The sequence below is a fragment of the Struthio camelus genome, chromosome 12 (assembly GCF_040807025.1).
Source record: "Struthio camelus isolate bStrCam1 chromosome 12, bStrCam1.hap1, whole genome shotgun sequence".
NCBI classification, from domain to species: Eukaryota; Metazoa; Chordata; class Aves; order Struthioniformes; family Struthionidae; genus Struthio; species Struthio camelus.
This window is the reverse complement of record NC_090953.1, coordinates 4,409,765-4,429,782: the sequence shown is the minus strand read 5'-3', so window position 1 is coordinate 4,429,782 and position 20,018 is coordinate 4,409,765. Positions and strand designations below refer to the sequence as shown.

General features: G+C 44.8%; 1 protein-coding gene across 1 annotated transcript in view; it reads left to right on the top strand.

The window, feature by feature from the left end:
* LRRK1 (leucine rich repeat kinase 1) overlaps positions 1-20,018 on the top strand; it is an 83,414-nt gene that overhangs the window by 39,257 nt on the left and 24,139 nt on the right. The window contains exons 11-22 of the mRNA XM_068959062.1: positions 1,275-1,387; positions 2,498-2,574; positions 5,905-6,034; positions 6,567-6,679; positions 7,523-7,737; positions 9,806-9,970; positions 11,637-11,809; positions 13,748-13,868; positions 14,128-14,287; positions 14,692-14,968; positions 18,031-18,202; positions 19,560-19,723. Of these exons, the coding sequence (XP_068815163.1) occupies positions 1,275-1,387; positions 2,498-2,574; positions 5,905-6,034; positions 6,567-6,679; positions 7,523-7,737; positions 9,806-9,970; positions 11,637-11,809; positions 13,748-13,868; positions 14,128-14,287; positions 14,692-14,968; positions 18,031-18,202; positions 19,560-19,723 (1,880 nt within the window). The remainder of the gene's footprint in view (positions 1-1,274; positions 1,388-2,497; positions 2,575-5,904; positions 6,035-6,566; positions 6,680-7,522; positions 7,738-9,805; positions 9,971-11,636; positions 11,810-13,747; positions 13,869-14,127; positions 14,288-14,691; positions 14,969-18,030; positions 18,203-19,559; positions 19,724-20,018) is intronic.

Here is a 20,018-nt window from a genome sequence, read left to right as displayed (position 1 = left end):
GGGAGGGTTTTATACTTTGTGCTGTTCTCCATCTCTTTCCTCCTGTGATTCCATTTGCATATTTGCTGTTTTATATTTTACTTTACCTTCCCGAGTCATACCAAAGCCCAGTGGAGCCCCTCTCGTATCACTAGAGGGAGCGTTTTGCATGGTAATTGCCGATCCAGCGCTGTCAGCTGTCCATCCCTTCTGTCACATGGATGCCTATTTTTCCGTTTGAGAAAGGGGGAGATAAGCCAGCAGACTGGCTTCATAAAACATTGTTAATCTAGATCAATGAAAACTGGCATAAACCTTTTATATTTTGTGGAGCGAATCTAGCATCTGACTCACCTAAAGCTGAAGTCTCTGCTGGTACAACACGATTTCCATAGGGGATAATTCATTAACACTACGGTAGTTACAGTACTAGATAATTTAGGTGACGTTCTGTTTACTTCAGTTTTCGTGGGGGCACTTGCAGACTAATGCTGGGTGAAAATTTTCCATGGAAAACTGGTTTTCAGTGGAAAATTGAATTTTCAGCCACACGAAAATATTTCAGCCTCAGTGTTATTTTTAAAGGAAGATGGAAGAGCATAAACTTTATAAATCTGATATGAGTTGGATTCTTTCTTTTATATTTCAGTGAGGTTTAGAGGAGGGCTTGTTGTTTAGCCTTATTCAGGGTATTTGCAGCTGAGTCCCATCTGTGGTGTTGCTTTGCCAGTCAACTTCACTTCTTATTGTTAAAGTTTCTCTCTGCAGTGTGAGAGGGGAAAAAAGTAGGTAGGTAGCTTAAATCCTTTCCATTTTTAATTGACATGCAATAACAAAGTGACTACAAATTCTCCTCGTGTGAGATAGTTTCCATTTTGTATGTTGATCTTATACATAGAAAACAGGTGTAAGCTCACTCTGACATTAGTGTGCACGCACATATAAGACTTCTCATCCGTACATGGCTGCCTGTGTATGTAAATCATACTGTCGTCTTCCCTTTGGGAAGATTTCCTTAATCACAGTAAAGTGTTCTCTTCAATGTGTCCTTTCCGATCGAATCTTTCAGCAAGTGGAGTAGTAGTCTCCCAGAACTAACAGCGATGTTCCTTTTTGCAGGAAATACACTTGCTGGAGACAAAAAGGAAATGTTTGCCTTCTAGGCAGCGTGGACAGGATGTTCTGATGAATAAGATGTACTTTCTTCATGTTATTTAACAGCTGTGCTAGAAAACCTCTTTCTGTGTGGCTGATGGACTCCCAACTGTCCTAATTTCAGGCTTTTCCTCTTTTAGGCTTTGGTGTCTCTGAAGCTGCTGGGAAATCAGTTATCTACATTGCCTTCGCAAGATAAGTGGAATTGCAAACAACTTAAATCACTGGATCTTTCTAAAAACCAACTTGGGAAGTAAGTGTTTCTTTTAAATTGTGTCTCAGAAAACAAAGGCTGAAGAAATAATGGCAAACCTGATCGCTTGTGTAACACAAAGGGTGTCAGTGGTGAATTAATTACCTACATAGAAAGCATTGATATCCGCGTACCACGTCTCTGAAGTATATTGTGTGTCTGTGACAGTGATGGATTATCCTTTACTGGCTCTTGGGGTATTCAGCACACTGTATCATTTATTAAGTGGATAGATTGCTCATAATGGCAATTTAATTTCAGAACTGGTAGTACTTTCTTTAACCCAGCATTTTGTTCATCACTACAAATACTAGTTTGTGGGGAGTGTATCTTAACCATAAACCATCTGCCTGGACTGCAGTTTGTAGTTAGCGTGGGAGTACTGTTTTGGAAAATATGAAAAATCTTTGTTTTTTAAATGGAAGTTCAACCAGCTGCAAGTTCATAGAGAAGACTGACGTAAATAAGGTCATCCAATAAAAAAGTGATATTCTTATATTTAGAATGTTTAAGTAAGGATGATTAATATAGAGACTTACAAGTCCGTCTCTTCTCCAGAACTACATTTAATTGTGTCATACTTGCGTCCATACATCTTCTCATTTGGGTGCCTCTCCAGAAAATTTTCTGGAGTCCTTAGGAGTTGCTGTGTCAGTTGATAAAGACATATTAATATTTTCTGAATGTCTTAGTGCATTTCTGGAGTTTTGTTGTTGGGTCACCTTCTCCGAGACTGCTGGGTGAGAGCAGGGAACGGCAGCAGGTCGGTTCTCCAGTGCTTCTCGTGAAGCTTGTTCAATTTGCTGTTTGACAGCCTACTTAACCTTGACACCTGTAAAGCCGGGGGTCAAGTGCTCTCGCCCTGGGAGCTGAAAGCGCAGCCTTGCAGAGCTCTGTTAATTTACCAGAAGAAAACCATTGGGCTTGGACAAGTGTTGGTGGAGTCTAGCTCTGTGATTGCACTTTGGGGCTTCGGTCCCATCCCTCAGAAACCAAGGGGAACCCGTAGAACGGCCTGAGCCTGCATTGCCTAGCACCCTGGACACACAGGTCCAGAATGGCTCTGAACTACTCTTTTTTTCTCCACGTTGCCATTTGTTTTGCCCACAGGAATGAGGAGGGATTTAAAACAAAGCGGATTCCCTTTTTCACCACGAAGAGCAGGGTGCGCTCTGGCCCCGAGGCAGGTAAGGTCCATGGCAGTGTGCTGCCCAGAGCAGATGCAGGGAAGGCAAGGGCTGAGGAAGCCCGGTAAACCTAGAAGAGATCTGTGGAGGTTGGGTAGGGGAAAATCACCAATCACCAATTCAGCTGCTGTTTTAAGTGCAGCAGCGTTTAAATAAAAAGAAAATATGTTTAGCTAAATTTCTAAAGAAATGCTACTGGTTGGTGCCATCAACACAGAAAGGTGAAGAAGAATAGGTGAAACCTGTTTCTTTCACTGAGCTTCTGTTCTTTTCTTTAAGATGATTCTTTTTAGCCAGAGTACTCACTCATATACTCAGAAGAGAAATTAACTCATAGTAAGTGTTACTACTTTTAGCATCATTTTTGTGGTTGAATTTGTAAATTGGGTTTTTTCCCGTCTCTCTGATTTGCACCCAAAGTTTGGGGCAAAGCAGAAGAGATTTTCTGGATTAGTGCACGTGAAATCCCAGGGAGAACAAAGGACTATTTGAAGATACTTGCACTGCTCCCTGCTCTCTGTGGGATTCATCTATGTTTCTTTTTGTTTGTTTGTTTTATTTTAAAGCACTTGGAGAGCTTTCTTGTATTCAGCTGATTGAAGAATGGCTTGTTCTAAAAAATTCTTTGGGAACTGCAGAGTGGAAGAGAGCTGGCATCTTGGTGTTGCACAACAGGGCAGTCGTCAGCTGCCTGCAGAGGGGAGATGTCCTTCTGCAGCAAATGCTTTCTTAGTCTATTCCCCCTGAAAATTGTGTGCGATCTCAGGTCAACATAAATAGGTAAAAGTGGTTAATGCACCAAGTTATGATAAGGGAGAAATGCAGTTCCATATAACCCCAGCAGTGTGAGTTCTAAGCTCCAGTTGGGTCTTCTGGGGGGCAGAGGCTCTACCTGGATCTCCAAGCAAGGCTTGTCTTTCACATTTGGCATGTGTGGAAGCGAAGGCTGCTGCTCAGCAAGTCGTGTGTGCACCCTCGTGAGGAGAAGAGGTTGGTCTGTATCGTTTTAGAAGTAGAAAATGGAAATACAAATGCTGCAACGTCAGAGAAATCCTAAACGCAGAACAATTGGAAATAGGAGTCTGAATCTCCTGAACCTGTGGAGTTTGAGGCACCTTCAGTTCTCCTCTGGGCGGTGCCGCAGCAGCATTTCCCAGCAGGGAGAGAAGAGCAGCAGCAGGAGGCAGAGTGCTGTCTTTTAGCAGCCTTTGCCCTCTGCACTAAGGGGAAACGCAACCCCAGCCTCACCCTGCTACATAAGGAGAGGATGGACTCTGCTGGTGCCGTGAGAGAAGCCTTGGCACATCATACCCTGGTACAAGATAGAGCTGCCTGAGGTTGCTTCAGGTTGCAGGAGGGCCCCGGCGAGCCCACCTGGCTGGTGCCAGGGTTGAGTAGCCACAGAGACAGAGCGAAGTCAGCTCATCTTTTTCTCTCTGTTCCTGTGCCAAGTATAGCTTGGTGAGACTAGAGGATGTGGCCAAGAATTTAAAGAACATCAAGAGAAAACAAGGTGGAATACATCAGCTGCTCACAGAAATCTCCTAGGGAGGTGGGGGGCAAGTTTTCCTATGATTTTACCAACAAAGCTATTCACTCAAGTCTAGATTATTTAAAGAGAATAATTTATGGATGCTCACTGTACTCGATTGATAAATCTCAGAATAACTCCATGCACATGCATGTGGTGTTCGTGGCGTTTACTCATCCAAAAATACAGTTTTGAGATGAGATTTTGTTTTAATTTTTCTGCAGTTCTTTAAAAGCAAATCTGAGCTCAGGCCAGAGAGGTCATAAATAACTCATGAGTAAATAATTGCAATTCATAAACACCTTGAGCCTGCTTCCAATATAGTACACTCCTTTCCTCCTTGAACTCTTTGGTGAATAAAGAGTATTACTACTGTTTTAGGTATTTGCTTCTACGTGTCCAGGAGGGAGTAAATCTGTCTGTGCCTAGGTGCATACTGATGAGGAACAATGAAAAGTTTAAAGTCTAGCGATGAGCCAGAAAGGAAGTGAATTGAATCCATGAATAAGCCCGCTGTTCTCCTAAAATAATCCCAAAGATTATTTTTTATGCAAAAACTCAAAGGCAGACTGTGACACGCTGCCCACACCAGACAGTCCTGTCACATATATAAAACACCCCTACACACAGTAGGAGTCTATCTTGCTCCTCTTCTGATCTTAGCTCAGGCCCAGACTGCTGTTAATATTAGAACTGGGGAGCTTTTTCCTGAGAAAACCTCTTCCATTTTCTTTTTTTTCTTTTCTGGCTTAGTTACAGGTCCTCAAGTCTTCTCTGTAATGGAAAAACATCTTGGTGGAAGTGCAACTGTCCCCTCCTTGAGAAAGGATGTGTTTCAGGTCTCACTTGCTTTTATTGACTGTGGAGGCAGCAGATGGTGCTGGTTGTACTTTGCTAACCAGAGACCCAAAATCTGCTTGTCCCTATGTGGCCCGATTCTCCTTGACTTCAGAAGGATGCTTCTTGGTAGATATACGTGACGCTCAAGACAACAACGCAGTTCATGGCCACTTTTCATGCCACTGGCCCTTGAGTAATTTGTGGAGCAAAATGATACTCTTTGGAACTAGCTGAATTTGTCTGAACCTCTCCAGCTACAGCAATGCAGTTGTCGCTGTTGCTGCTTGCGTAGCTCCCAAAATAGTTTCCGTTCAAACACGCAGGAAGACTGAAGTGCCCTGAAATCTTGCAGTCTAAAACAGACCAGAGGAGCCCAGGCGGGCAGTGCTTTGGAGGTGGTATTGGGTAGCAGTCTATCAACTGCAGTTGGGGTTTTCCTCTCTGTTGTTACTGACTTGATATATTGCTCCTTGCTGCAACATGGGGGCCTACACATCGGTTCTGACCAATTTCTGACTTTCCTCGGACAGTGTGAAAAAAACACATTGAAAACCATTGCTCCCTTGGTATGTTCTTTCACTGCAAGCTGTTGGGCTGGAGTAGGGGGAGTCCGCAAGGTGTTGTCAGCTATCCAACAGCAAGAAACAAGATGCCTCTCATGCTCTGAAGGATAGTCCTCTGGGCAGCCCTGGAGTCTCTCCCACAGTACCCTAGAGGCCCTGGAAATAATCGTGTTCAAACGTACACATCACGGTGATTCTAAAAACGAAATTGTGATGTGAGCGCTGATTTTGGTCACCGTTGAAGGCCATGTGCTTTTCTGGTGTTGCTTCTTGGTGGTCCCTGCCAAGGGACGTGACCTCCTGTGTTTCCTACAAAGTTGAGGTGAAGGCTCTTGGTCCACAACCTTGGTTCCTGTTACATTTTAAAGGTGCAGTTTGTTTCTCGTCTTGTTTCAGGTTCTTTTTTGGAGTTCCCGGCATTTCTGAGTGATTCTCTGGAAGTCCTTTATCTGAACGACAATCAGCTGGACTCTGTCCCGCAGTCCGTTTGCCTTCTGAAAGGTTTAACAGAACTTTATTTAGGAAAGTAAGTCCGTGCCCTGGAAAAGTGATGCAGTTTTATTTCCATGTTGTTTTAGTGACCGGTCTTCTATGGAGCCCCACCCTAGATGTCCAGGGCCTTTAAAGTCAGGAAGCTGGAAAGAGTCAGCCCATGTAGAGCTGTGCCCATCATTTGCTTTAGATAAGGAGGAGGCTGGCCTTTTATAAGAGGGAAGATGACCTAATGCTTTGAGCACCGGCCTGGGAATCTAGTGTGCCTCAAGTTAATTCTGGCTTTTTGCTGCCTGCTTCCATGGCTTGTGAGTCAATAACTCATCATTTTTGCCTGTATTTCCTCAACTATCCAGTCAAGACGACTATACTTGTCTGTCTCAGAAGATAAATTAAGGTTATGCATCACTTTAAGGATGGAAATTGCTATTGAAGTGCTAAATAGTCTTATTAAAATGTTAATGGAAGATTTCTGCAAGGAGAGTGTAGTGTAATATGAGAGTCCATGAGAGCAGCTACTTACACACAAAGCCTGGTTGTTGGTAGATTTATTTGTTTTTATGCAGTAACCCTGGTATCCGAGAGCTTCCTCCAGAGCTGGGGCAGCTGGCTAATCTCTGGCAGCTGGATATCGAGGAACTAAATATCAGTAACGTTCCTGCAGAGATCAGAAAAGAGGGTAAGGCTGATCCTGTGTGTTCTTTATTACATTGGTTGAACATATGATCAAAATTGCTTCCTTGTAACGTTCTTGAACAGGAACAGACAGTATGCACCCAAGCCCTTGTTGGAGCTAACTGAAATTGCATAGAAAAACTTCCTTCGCATATTTGCAAGTTCAATAGTCAATGCTAAGCTCTGGCTTTAGGATCAGTTTAAGATAGATCCCACGTTAAAATGCAGTGTTTTATTTGCAGTGTGCATGCTGGATAAATTCCATAGTTTGCTTTCTGAGTGTGTGTAGTTTAGGGTGTTTAGATAGTCCTTCTGAAGACTGACGTGTTTAGGAGCAGCAGTCAAAGTCACATTGTGGTAACTTTATTGAAAGCTGTTAGATTTTTGGATCCATTACAATGCAGTCTTCTTTTTTGTGTGTTTTAATAAGAAAATCCTGCAGGAATAAAGTTATTAGGAATTATTCCTTCTCCAGCAAATTGTTGAAGCCTAAATCGAATTTTAACTAGAAACATGAAAGTAGAAGGAAAAACTGAGTATTTTCCAATACTAAATTAGTATTTTATGTTTCCTTTGAGCTTCTGAAGAGTATGAGCCACAGCATTTGTTTCTCTTTACAGTGCTTCATTGTAGACTCTCAGAGCACTGACCTTTATCTGGGATCTCTGTCTCAGGTCCGTCCACTGGAGGCTGCTTTGTTTATTTGCTGGATCGTCTCAGCCCACAGTGAAGCTGCAGGGAAAATATTAATTCAGCTGATGTGTCTGCTGCAGTAGGTTTTGTGCAGTTCTGCTGTACATTTGTTACTGCAGACCACAGATAAAACCTGTTCACTTCCCCCCCATAGGCCCTAAAACAGTGCTGGCATACTTACGAGCACAGCTGCGCAAAGCAGAGAAGTGCAAACTGATGAAGATGATCGTCATTGGGCCCCCGCGACAGGGAAAGTCAACACTGATTGAGATCCTGCAGACCGGAAAAGTCCCTCAGATGATGCATAGCGATGCCACCATCCATACAACAAAATGGGAGCTCCCCAAGCCAGTGGGACACAAGGCAAAGGTGAAAAACAGTCCAAAATACTTAGCCCCAGTGGAATTTTTTGAGCCCTACAGTGTCCCTTTTGGGCTGAAATTGTCTGCCCTTTTGCCGTGAACACTTTCCATTACCTGTTACCAGACCTTGCATGCGATGGGCATTTAAACCTGTGACAGTTCCTCAGTTTGATTTTTCAGTTGGTTACAGAGGACAGATCTGTTTTCTTCAGCATTCAACCTTGACTCTGTATACTAAAGAGTGAGAGCCATATGGTGACTGCTTAAATTCTGGCTAAGTCCCAGCTCGGGTGGTTTTTGGACACTGAACTTGAGAGAATGTTTCAAATCAACTTCGGTAAAGCACCGCGCAGTGGATTGTCCCTTCATTTGGGGCCAAACAATGGGATGTCAGTACCTAAACCTAGACACCCTTGATGTCGGAACTGTTCTACACTGGCCAGGTCAGTGGGAGTTAGATGCCTGACCTCTGCTGTGATTCAGGGATGTCTAAGGCATGCCTTAAACACCCAAATCCCAGCCGGCTCATCCAGGGAGCGCATCAGCTCGTACTGAGCTCATTTGGGCCGTACTGAATTAATTCAAGCATGTAGGTGGCCCTGTCCACTGCCTGTGTAATAACACAGGGATTGGGGCATGAAGTCCAGGGCTTTTGTGAGAGCTGAGGGTGTGCAGACCCATGGCTTTCCCTTGCCGGATGAAAGCCATGCCCACCAGGCTGTTCTGGAAGGGATGGAGGAGCCTGCTGCGTTCAGCTATTCTCCAGCGAAGAGTGCCAGGCCAGAGAGAGAAAGAAAAAAAATCAAGCAGAGCCTGAGTCTTTAAAGAGAAGGCTTGCATGGGAGAAGGGAGTTGTGCATTTTGTGTTGAAGAGCAATTGAATAAAATAAGAACCTAGACAGCATTGTAACCCTGGAGTGGGATCAAGAAGTACAGCTCTTTTCCAAGATGCTGAATGGACTTTGTCCCTACCTCGGAGTCTGTCTCTCCGTACAGGAACCCACACTGAAGGTCTTGGATGAGCAGGGCTGCCCTGGTGCTTATTAGAGCTTGGTTTAAACAAAATGGAAATTCTTCCAGCTGTTCCTGTGAGACTTCAGACTGGGATTGTGCTAGGAGATCAGAGCCTGAGTGAGATATTTAACTCCTTGTTGTAATCTCATAGGGTAACTTGTCTTATGGCATCAGGCAGTACTTGGTCCTGGACTGGCAAATGGAACCCGCCTGGTGTTACATGATGCTCTGGGGAAGGTTTGGCTTCCTGCCCAGTTACAGACTTCTTGTCCCCCCAGGGCCAAGTGATTTAGGGACAGAGACTCCAAGATATGTAGGTGCTTCTTACTGCAACTGGGAACCTGAATACAATTCACATGGAGAGCAGTGCTTCCTCCTAGTGCTGTTATGAGGCTGCACTGAGGAATGGGTGCTGAGGTGCTTAGGAGAGGACCTGAGCTATAGAGACCTGCATTCACATGCTCCCCCTGAAAATCAGTGAATCTGAATCACAGCGAGTCATAACTCTGGCTCGTCTCTGGTGTGATACGTCAGAGGCCTCCGAACAACATCCAGGCGGTGTTTGCGAAAGGCATGAGAAGTTGCCCCCCTCCCTGAGCACCTTTAGTGTGTTTGGCTCAGCTGGGGCTGAACTTGGTGGAAGTGATTTCAGCAGGGGGTTTCCTGTTCCCTGTCGCAATGGCAGATAACTAGCTGCAGCGGTCCTGCCGAGTGCGCCACAGACAAGGAAGAAACAGCTCCTATTCAAGGCGTAGTGAAACACAGGACTCAGAATGAGACTTCTGTTTGTTCTGGAGAATCCATGGCATTAACTGGAGATTTACCAGCATCAAGGGCACCTCTATCATTTTAGCAGCAAGTAATTAGTCTTGATTTCCTGTGGGGAAGTGGTAGCCGTGCTTAACAATTGCTTGTTGATTTTTCTTTCCTGGAGGCACAATTAGGACATTGAAACCCTTCTTGTGTCATACATTATGCAGGCGTAGGTTTATGCTTCAGCTATTATCTCCCCGTGATTTACTGCAACCGTTTGATTTGAACACTTCTCTTTGTCTAAGTAGGTTGATTCAGTGGAGTTCAATGTCTGGGATATCGGAGGCCCAGCAAGCATGGCTACAGTCAATCAGTGTTTCTTCACAGACAAAGCATTGTACATAGTTGTATGGAACTTGGCACTGGGGGAAGAAGCTGTTGCAAACTTGCAGTTCTGGTTGCTGAACATTGAGGTAAGAAGTCCCTGGTGGGCTCCAGGATGTCTATTTATTAAGTAGTAAATCCGTACATCAGTATAGGATATTATAGAATCTTTCTGGCCTGCTTTTCAAAACTCCACCGTCTATGAATTTTGCATAGCTTTTGGAGTTAATTTTTCACTCTGCGGTAGGCGTGTTGCTATATTTAATAGTTTAAATTTATTACTTGCTTTGTTCTCCCTCACACACATCAGAGAATGAAACAAAAGCCAATTTATAAACCCTTCCTAAGTAAGGCTGAACATACCTATTTTGGAATTAGTGTTTGACCACACTGTGCTCTGAGGGGGTTTTTGAAGCATTTTCTTTCTCGTGTGGGCTAGACACACGTTAGCGTAGAGGTTATGTTTTTAACACTTCAGATTAGGATAACCAGATTGTGCCTCCTGGCCAGCTCTCAGTCAAGAGTCAGAACTGCAGTGAGTTCTTTGGAGCTGATTGGTTTTTTTATAATGTTCATAATTTTTATAACAATGTTCGTTTTTTTGAAATTGATCTTAACATTATGCATGCAGCCATGGGCTCTAAACCAGTGCCTCTGAGAAAAGACATCTTGACGTTATAAAAATCTTAGCTGAATGTTCAGCAGCAATCAAAAGTCCGGACTGGGTAACATAGCGGAAAACATCACTGTGACATTTCATAAACGGATGGTGCACCTGTGTCCGATACATCCCAAGAAGCATATAGTAGCATAAGAAAAGGTACAGAGAATAGTGCTGGGAGAGTATTCCGAGGAAAATCACTGCGTGCTCACCCTGTGCCTCTTCTCTTTGTTAAGCCTCCGACAGAATATTGGGCTGGGTGGGCCCTTTGGTCCAACTGGGTACGGCTGTCGCTCCTGGGTTTGTTTGCATGAGTTAAGAGTTTGACGTCACTGAGCTTTCACAGAGCATGGTAACAGAGAACTGGGTTGGTTGCAAATAAACAAATATATTTCTGCATCTGAATTTTCTTCTGTGTTCAAAGTCATTTGGATCCTCAGGCTGATCCCCGCTTAAGCCTGTGCAATCCCATTGTATTTGGCAGCATGTTCCCTGCAATCTGTATGCTTTCCAATCCTGTAATAGAATCATGGAGAGGTTGGAAGAAACCACAAGATCATCTAATCCATTCCTTTGCACTGATTAAGGATTAAGTAGGTTTAGACATTTCTGGCAGTTTATCTCACCTCTCCATAAACCTCCAGTGAAAAAGTTTGTGCAACTTCCATCAGTATGCATTCCAGAGCATCACCACCACTGTATGTTAGACTGCTTTTCAGGATATAAAAGACAGATCTTCTCCCTACAAATCAAGCTATGGTTCTTTTTGCCTTGGTCTGGGTGAACGTATTTCCCGTCATTTAGCTGATTTTTAATACCCCATGGTAACTCCCTTTATGTCGAACCCTTACGTAATAAGTCCAAACTGACGGTTTCCTCATCTGCAGTAGCAGCAGGCTGTTGAGCCATGTTCTGTAGAACTTCAGTAATACCTAGGTCACTTTTTGCTGTTGTCCAGCTACCAAGCCAGGTTGCCTTCATTTTATATTCGTGTATGTAACTTCCTCGTCTTAAATATTGTACTTTCACAAGTCCTCATTGTATTTACCGTGATGTAGTCTGCATTAGGTCATAGCTGGTGTTTTCTCTTGCAGGCCAAAGCTCCAAATTCAGTGGTGTTGGTAGTAGGAACGCACCTTGATTTAATTGAAACTAAATTCCGTGTTGAGAGGATAGCGACTCTGAGAGCGTATGTCTTGGCCCTCTGTCGATCTCCCTCTGGATCCAGAGCAACTGGCTTCCCAGATATCACGTTCAAGCACCTACAGTAAGTACTTGTGCCCTTACGAAGCTCAGTCATTCTATTTTATGTCGCCGTAAAGCACGTAATTTTGTAATACCTGCTTTCCTTGGCGACAGAGCTAATTTAAAGACTCTTCAGCATTGCATTTCATCTATTTTTGATCAAGAAATAACGTGGTATAATTAGAGGGAAGCTTAGCATAGCTCAGAGGTCAGCCTGGGTCTGCGAGCTGGAAGCTCCAAAGTCATGACCTTGGCCAGCCTGCTTCAATGCTCCTGCTGTGCTCAGCTTCCTTGTTAAACGGTGATACAGTTAATTAATAAACTTTGAGGAAGAGAACATATAGATTGAATAATTAATGCTACAAAGCTTTTAAAAAAAAAAAGAAAAGCATGACTGTTTTGGGGGTGCGTGGCAGAGTTTGGTGTGGAGAGGCTGCGTGGGTATGTCTCTCTACCGAGGCAGAGAACGTGGCAGTGTTGGCGGGGCGAGAGCGGGGGACAGCCCCAGGAGCACCTTGCAGCCCCAAGTTCTCTGCATGTGATACCGCATAGGTTGGGCAGCCTGGAAATCAGTGTCAGTGAGGCCATGGAGCTGACCACCACTTCTTCCCTTCAGCTTGTGGAGAACACCTTTGGGGAGAGGAGGCTCCCCTGGCTGGGAAAAGAAGCAGGTCTGGCAGCCAAGGGAGCGCACAGTGCAGAGGGAGTGTGGGTGCAGCTGGCTGGCACCCAACAGCTCGAAGCTATTTGGAATTACCAGGGCCTGGGGCAGGCACAGGTGGCTGGCTGGGGAAGCAAGCAGGGTGCTGCAGTGGCCTGTCACTCCGTGCATCTGCCGCCTGGCAAAGTCGTCAGGAGGCCTCCCACACTCTGTTCTGCAAAGGCAAGCGTTGCATTGGGCATCACAGCCGTCTCCTTCCTCTCAGGAGAAGTACTTGGGACAGGGGTGTGAGGCAGACAGACTCGCAGTGAGAGAGAAAGGTTTATGGTTTATCCTCCTCATACCTCTTTTCCAGTCACTGTAGAGCATCCCACCATGATCCCACTCGATCTTTCTCCAGGGGACCTTCGTTCACTTTGCTCCATCACTTTGCACATTCCCCTTTTCCACCTCTCCGTTGTGCTTAGTTTCCTGCCTCCTCCGTCCCATGACCGTTGCAGACTGTCTCCTTTGCTCCCCATTGTGCATCGGGATGTGGCTCTTCTGAGCAGGGCTCTGAGCAGCCAGACATCCTCTGGCATCCCAGTGAGCGAGCACACACTTCCCCCCGGCCGCTGAGACTGAGATTTAACGTAAAGGCTATTTCTTTAAAAGATGATTCTCCCTCTGCCACAGAAACATGTGTGGGATTGGTGAGAAAGACCCTTTGTTGGGGAAAGCAGAGGAGAACTGTTCTTAGGCAGCCAACAAAACGGCCAGAAATAGTAGGAGTTGGAGAGAGCGGGTTTTTAGCTGTTAGAGAGATGATGAAGGCCAGCTTTTAGGATCTAAGCATCAATTCCCACATCAACAGGATCCAGCTGAGTGAGGGTGGGAAAAGGTGTCTGTTAGTCATCATCAGGTCTCTTTGATCTGAGTCTGGGAGAACTGGACTCGTCTGCAGCATGGGCTGGAGCACTGCGGCCGCCTCCCTCCCACAGCCCCTTCCAGGATGGTGCCTGTGCGCAGCAAGGAATGGACACAGGCTGATGGCTTTAGTCTCTCTGCCAGGGAAGTCCCCAAAGGTCCCCACAGTGCACAGCGAATGAAGCAGACAGAGCAGAGTTTGGCCAGTATATCTTTTCCAGGCTTGTCTGTTTTTTTTTTTTTTCTCCCAAGCTAAAAATGCTCACTGAGAGCTTTCCTCCCATTCATCTGCCACAGGAAATTTAAAATCCCCGATAAGAAAAAGTGAGCCTGGAAAGGAAGCCAATGTGCCGATAAGGTTTGATAACCCCGACCCTTGCGTGTCTTTTGCAGTGAGCTCTCGTGTAAGACTCTGGAAGGCCTCGATGGGCTCCGACAGCTGATTTTTCACGTCACATGCAACATGAAGGATGTTGGCAGCTCCATTTGCTCACAGAAACTCGCAGGGAGATTGGTGAGAACTTGCTTCGTAGTGGTGATCCTTACCAAAGGCAGGGGATGTTTTTGGCTTGGTTTTGGATTGGGAAGTAAACTGCAGGAGTTACTGCTGCTGCCGCTGGAGGCATGTAAAGCCTGTAAAATGGCTGTCTGGCTTTGGAAAAAGCCAACACTGTGAGATGCCTGAAAAGAGGGAGATGTCTTAGCCACATGGTTAGTGGCACAGCGATTGCTGTTTGAAACTGATCCTGCTCTTTTTCTAATGTGTCTTACAGATACCCAGAAGTTACCTTAGTCTTCAAGAAGCCGTCCTTGCAGAGCAGCATAGGAGGAGTCAGAATGATGATGTGCAGTATTTAACGGACAGACAAATAGAGCTGATGATTGAGCAAACCCCAGGAAATGACATCAAAGACTATGAAGACTTGCAAACTGGTAGGTCAGAGCAGACCAGTAATTTCTTGGAAATTAGTATGCATGACCAATTGGGAAAATTTTTATAGAGGCAGTTACAAAGGCCTCGTTCTGCAGGGCCAGGGAGAGCCCTCTCCTGAAGGGTGGCAGGAGGAGGGCCAGGGGAAGTGGCATGGGATCAGCAATAAGGACAGGAAAGGAGTGAGATGTGCGTGTGGCTGTGGGTTTTAAAAACAGAGTGCCGGATAGTAGCCTGCTTCAGTTAAATGTTATTTCCTTGGCTTGGCTTGGCTACATCCTGGCTATCCCTGGTTTAGATAAAGCTGTCTAGATTGCCTTCTAATCTTCCCCAACTGCACTGTGGTTTCCTAGTGCTGGGCCATTGCTAATCTATCATTCTTTTTATCTGTTTTTACTTTTTGCAGCAATTAATTTTCTCATAGAAACGGGTACACTGCTGCACTTCCCAGACACAAGCCATGGCCTGAGAAACCTCTACTTCCTTGACCCGGTCTGGCTCTCCGAGTGTCTGCAGCGGATTTTCAACATCAAGAGCTCCAAGTCAGTGGCAAAGAACGGTGTCATCAGAGCAGAGGATCTCAGGATGCTGCTGGTTGGGACGGGCTTCACTGAACAAACTGAAGAGCAGTACTTCCAGTTCTTGGCCAAGTTTGAAATTGCCCTGCCAGTAGCTAATAACAGGTAGGCTGACAGTTAGAGATGGTTTAGCCAGACTGGAGAGAAACGTCCGTTTAATCAACGGATATTAACGAGCCTTGTCACTGGAAGCAGCTGTCTTAACAAGGGTCTTGCTCTATGAAAAAGCATTTGTGTGTTAAGTAGTGTAACAGAAGACGCTCATCCGTTTGGGCTGCGATTCCTTTGGCTTGGAGAGGCTGGCGTGAGCATCCTGTGGTCCAAACAGGCTGGTCTGGTTTGAAAACTTTCTAAAGGATCCCTCTCAGCGCATTTTGGCTGGGAGTGTAAAAGTCGCTCAGGTGACTGGCTCAGCCGCCAGCGTGGAGGGGCAGTGACACCGGCGGGGATGCGAGGACGAGCAGGTGGAAGCTGTAATCGCTCAGCCAGTGCAGCTGCAGGTGGGAGAGGATATGAGCCGCACGGCTGCCGGGCTCAAAGCATAGATGGGCTGGAGTCATCTGCTTCCAATAAAAGATCCATGCTCTGGAGGATGGCAGAAAACTGTGCGTAATCAATAATTATGTCAGCCTTGAAAGCAGTGGTGTTTTATTTCTAGTGAGACCAGGGAAGCGTAGCGATGTGATTTTCTTACTTGTAAGCCTCTCCCAAAGGTATGGATCAATAGTTTTCCTAAAAATTGTCTAGGGAAACCTCATTCTCTTAATGTTAATGAATGCTCCTCCCCCAGACCCCATTCACTTTCACTCTGGGCAGAGTTCCCTGCTATTTTCCTCTCTCCATCTGCTTGGCGACCGCCTGTTGTTGGGTTGATGGTGAAACCATAGTCATAGTGCGCTTCTGATGCAGCATTTGCATTTCACTTCCTCGCCCTTGCAGGACACGGCTGCCTTGCTCGGAGCCGCTCAGGAACACTGAATGCCAGCACAAGTGCAGCATTCTCCATGCTGTCATTATGGCTGTCACTTATCCAGTCCCGGATGCCAACAAATTTTCTCAGGCTTAACACAGATAAAGCAGCAATGTTTCTGCTTAGGCCAAAATGCCTTTTGGACTCCTCGTCGCTATCTGCCATTTTTCTTCAAGGCAATTACATTGTCAGTGCCTCAGGAACAAGGAAACGTTTTTTTCATGCCCTGCCCAATTTTTTAGAGCCAACCAAGCCACATTAACAGAATATTCTTCCCACTGATGGACCGTAGCTCTAGCAGGTTGGATTAATTTAAGGTACTAGCCAGACACAAAGCAGTTATTTGTTACTGTGCTTCTGCAGTGATTGCCTAGATTGCCAGATAGGGTTCCTGTGCAATCGGTAGAGAAAGCAGCTGCCAGTTTCTGTCCTGAAAGGGTAGAAAGGGGCACGTTTCACATATTTTCGAAATTTGCTTTGGCTTCTGTTCAAGAGCATTGACTCTCCATCTGTATTATAAACCATTATATGCTTGTGGTCCAGAAGGCCTTCTTATGTTCCCAGACCCTTTCTTAGATGTGCTGAGGAAAATTTATTGGTAATCACACGATGCATCCGTTACTTTTATGGAGCAGGTAATTTTAGCTTGATGCACTCTGTATTTCCACCTGGAGTGCATGTAATTCAGCTTTGTCCTACGTGTTAAAATAGGGTTGAAAGTATGAGCGTTCTTATTGTCATTTGTAAGTGAAGAGAAATTTTTATCAGTTTTACATTCCAAAAATATTTTGTGGAATGAATAACTCGATCGTGTAAAATGTCATCAGACTTTATGGACTGTGACATATGGAAAGAGCTGTTGCCTGGTGATGGCTCTTTTTTCTGAGCTGATTTTTCAGGTTTTACAGAGTACTGCAGCTGCTGGAAAGAGAATGTGATACAAGGCTTAAAGCATTGGATTTGCATACAACATTAGTTCTAGTTGGGCATCTAGTTCCTGCCGCTGCTATCACCTCGCGGTTATTTTGGTCGAGTTCCTTGGCCGTTTGCCTCATTGCTGTCATTATGCCCGTCAGAGATGAGCCCCAGATGCCAGCAAATTTTCTCAAGCTCAACCCTGATAAAGCAGCAGTGTTTCTACTTACAATCAAATACCATTTGGATTGATTTTCAATCATATACGCATCTTGGAATGCATTTGGTACGGAAGAATACCACTGTTTGGGGATGTATTGGCAGGTATGGAAAGCCATAAGCTCACAGTTTTCAACACAGCTCTGGTCTTCCAGCAAGTTTTAGCTTCCCAAATGCTAAAGAACAGGACAAGTGAATATTCAGTGCTTACTGAGAGATCTGAAAATGATTTGGGAACTGTGGTCCTCTGCACCAGCGTCGCTCTGTTGCTTCTGATCGGTCAGACCTGAATAGGACTGAATCTCCTTCCACATTTGGGCAAAGATCCACTGCTGGATCAAATACCCGATTGCAGGAGGAGACTCCTCCAAGAAAAGCGATATCTCAGCTGGCGTTGGTCTGGCAGAGCAAGCTCTTGCCCGAGGGGATTGTGAGGGATGTGGCCGGGAATCCATCAGCTGCAGCAGGGTACGGCGGGGAATACTGTTACATTGACCCCTAAGAGGCTCTCGTTCACACTGGGGCTGGGATGAGAGCCAGAGCAGTGCAGTCCCAGCAGCCTGTAGCTGTCTCGTTCCTACCTCCCATGACACCTCCTCTCCCTGTCTTCCGGGCTTAGTGGAGCTAAGCTGCTGTATGTGGTTTTTGCATTTATCTTTTGTTCCGCTTAGGAGCACAGCTGTAATTCTCCGCGTACTAGCAGAGCACAGTCTATTCAGATACAAGTCTGAGAGAATCCTAACATCACAGCTCTTCTAATGCCTCCTGTATTTTAACGCATTTAATTTGTGATTACACAAATGTCCTGCCCGTTACACCAATTTTAGCCCTGTCCCATAGTCCTGCATGTATTATTTAACGCCTGTTTTGCCTCTGCTTGCTTACTTAGTATAAATGAACTTCTCTATGTATTGCTCCAGTGCCTTCAGTCTAAAAGCTTTTTTACATGCAGTAGGCTGTGCCATTAAAAATCTCTTTGGAGTCGCCTTATTATCCATTACCAATGTCCTTGCTGTTACAATCTATAGTTAAAATCTGTACTGTTTAATGTGATTTGTTTCAGCTACCTCCTCCCTCATCTGCTTCCTACCAAGCCAGCATTAGATATCCACGGGTTCTGCCACCAGACCACAAACACAGTCCAAAGGGTCTTCAAGATGAGTTTTGTCCCAGTTGGCTTTTGGCAAAGATTCATAGCTCGAATGTTAATTAGCCTGGCAGAGATGGACCTCCAGGTATGCTGCTATATCTCTCTGCAAGCAAATGAAGACAGCTAAAGTTAGTGTTTGCTAAAAGTGTAAATGGGTATCTCTTCACCGCCAGCTGGCCTCAGTCACAGACTTCAGTAGCGTTACTTCTGTAAACAGGGCGAGTTGAGTCTCCACAATTGAAATCTGATTCTGTTTTCACAGTAAGTGTCATTTAGAAAGACAAATTGACACTGGAGAAGAGAGCTTGCGTTCTCCGTAGCCTCCTTATAACACAATTCCCTGGAACGTCTCGGCACATCCAGCATCTTCCAATTGTTTGCCACTGGAGCTCTGCCTGCAGTTCTTGTCCAGTGACAGTGTTCCCCTGGGCCAAGGGCCGCTATCTGGATCTATGTGGGTTTAAATGAGAAGAAAATTACAAGACTGTTGCCTTAATGGGATAACGAGTGCAAGGAGGCACCTTATTAGCGCATATGATATGCTTACTATTAAAATAGTATTTGTACGCTTGTGAAAGCTAAGTGGATTTTGTTGTTGCTACGGACAATTTTTTGCAGCAGTTTGGATCTGAAAACATAGCCCTGCTGGAAACCATGGTAAATACCTGCAAAATATTTCTGGTTCTACTGTGGTATCTCCTTAGGAGCTATCCATTTAAACTGTGCTCTGTCACTGAGGTACAGAACATTGAAAACATGATACTTGCTTTTACCTGTTTTAAAGGGCTGTCTTGGCAGTCTCTTGCTGAGGTCCTCATGGGCACTATGTAACCCTAGAGCACCTTTGCTAGGGGACCTCATCCAGTACGCATGAAGGGAATGGAAAGGACCGCAGGCATCAGACCAAGTCTGCAGACAAATAAGCATTAGAGCCATGATTACAGTGTAATTCTGCAGATTATGTCTTTGGTTTTAAAAACAAAATGCATTCTGCTCTAAATGCTGGTTTGAAATGTCTTGGAGAAAAGCCACCTTCCTCCTACTGAAACAGGTGGAAAAGTTAGCTCTCTGTGTTGAAGGCAGACTAATCGGTCACTGTAGGATTTAACTCTTCTTTAGGTGTATAGGAATTTTGCAAATTAAAAATTAATGTAACAAATGTCACCAGGATTAGAGAAATGAGTCTGTTCACTGGCATGACGTTGTTCCTTTTTGAGTTAGATGGAAACATTTTCACTGCTGCGAAAACAACTGTTACTGTATGTATTTTCATGCCATCACAAAAGTCTTTCATTTATAACTGCTGATCGTTTTAGTGGAAAAGCTTTGATAATAGCTATGAAAGCTAGAAAAAGAAAAGTCACCTTATTTCTTGATTAAAACATGTCCTTATGAGAAATTTCAGTACTTTAACGATTATCATGCTTTTTTGCTTATTTCAGCTTTTTGAAAACAAGAAGAACACCAAGACGAGAAACAAAAAGGTGACCATCTACAGCTTCACAGGCACCCAGAGAAACCGCTGCAGCACGTTCCGAGTCAAAAGGACTCACACTGTTTACTGGCAGGAAGGTCTGTTCGTTACCTTTGATGGAGGCTATCTTAGGTAATTTGTGTTCGTATGCAGCATGTGTTACAGGGGACTAAGAAAGTGTATGAAACATGTCATCCAAACGGAGATGAATGGGCCTGACTCATGCTGTACGCTCACCCATCAGTAGAAGAGGAGGCTCTTCTAATAGAAATAGCTCATTTGGTGACAACTCAGGACAATGATGATAAGTGATTATTTGGCAATTCTGAATATATCAACTGTATGTGTTATTGCAGTCACAAATTTAGAGAGGTCTGAAAAAAGAAAGCGATATTCAGCGCAGAACTCTTTGCCAGGGTAAAATTGT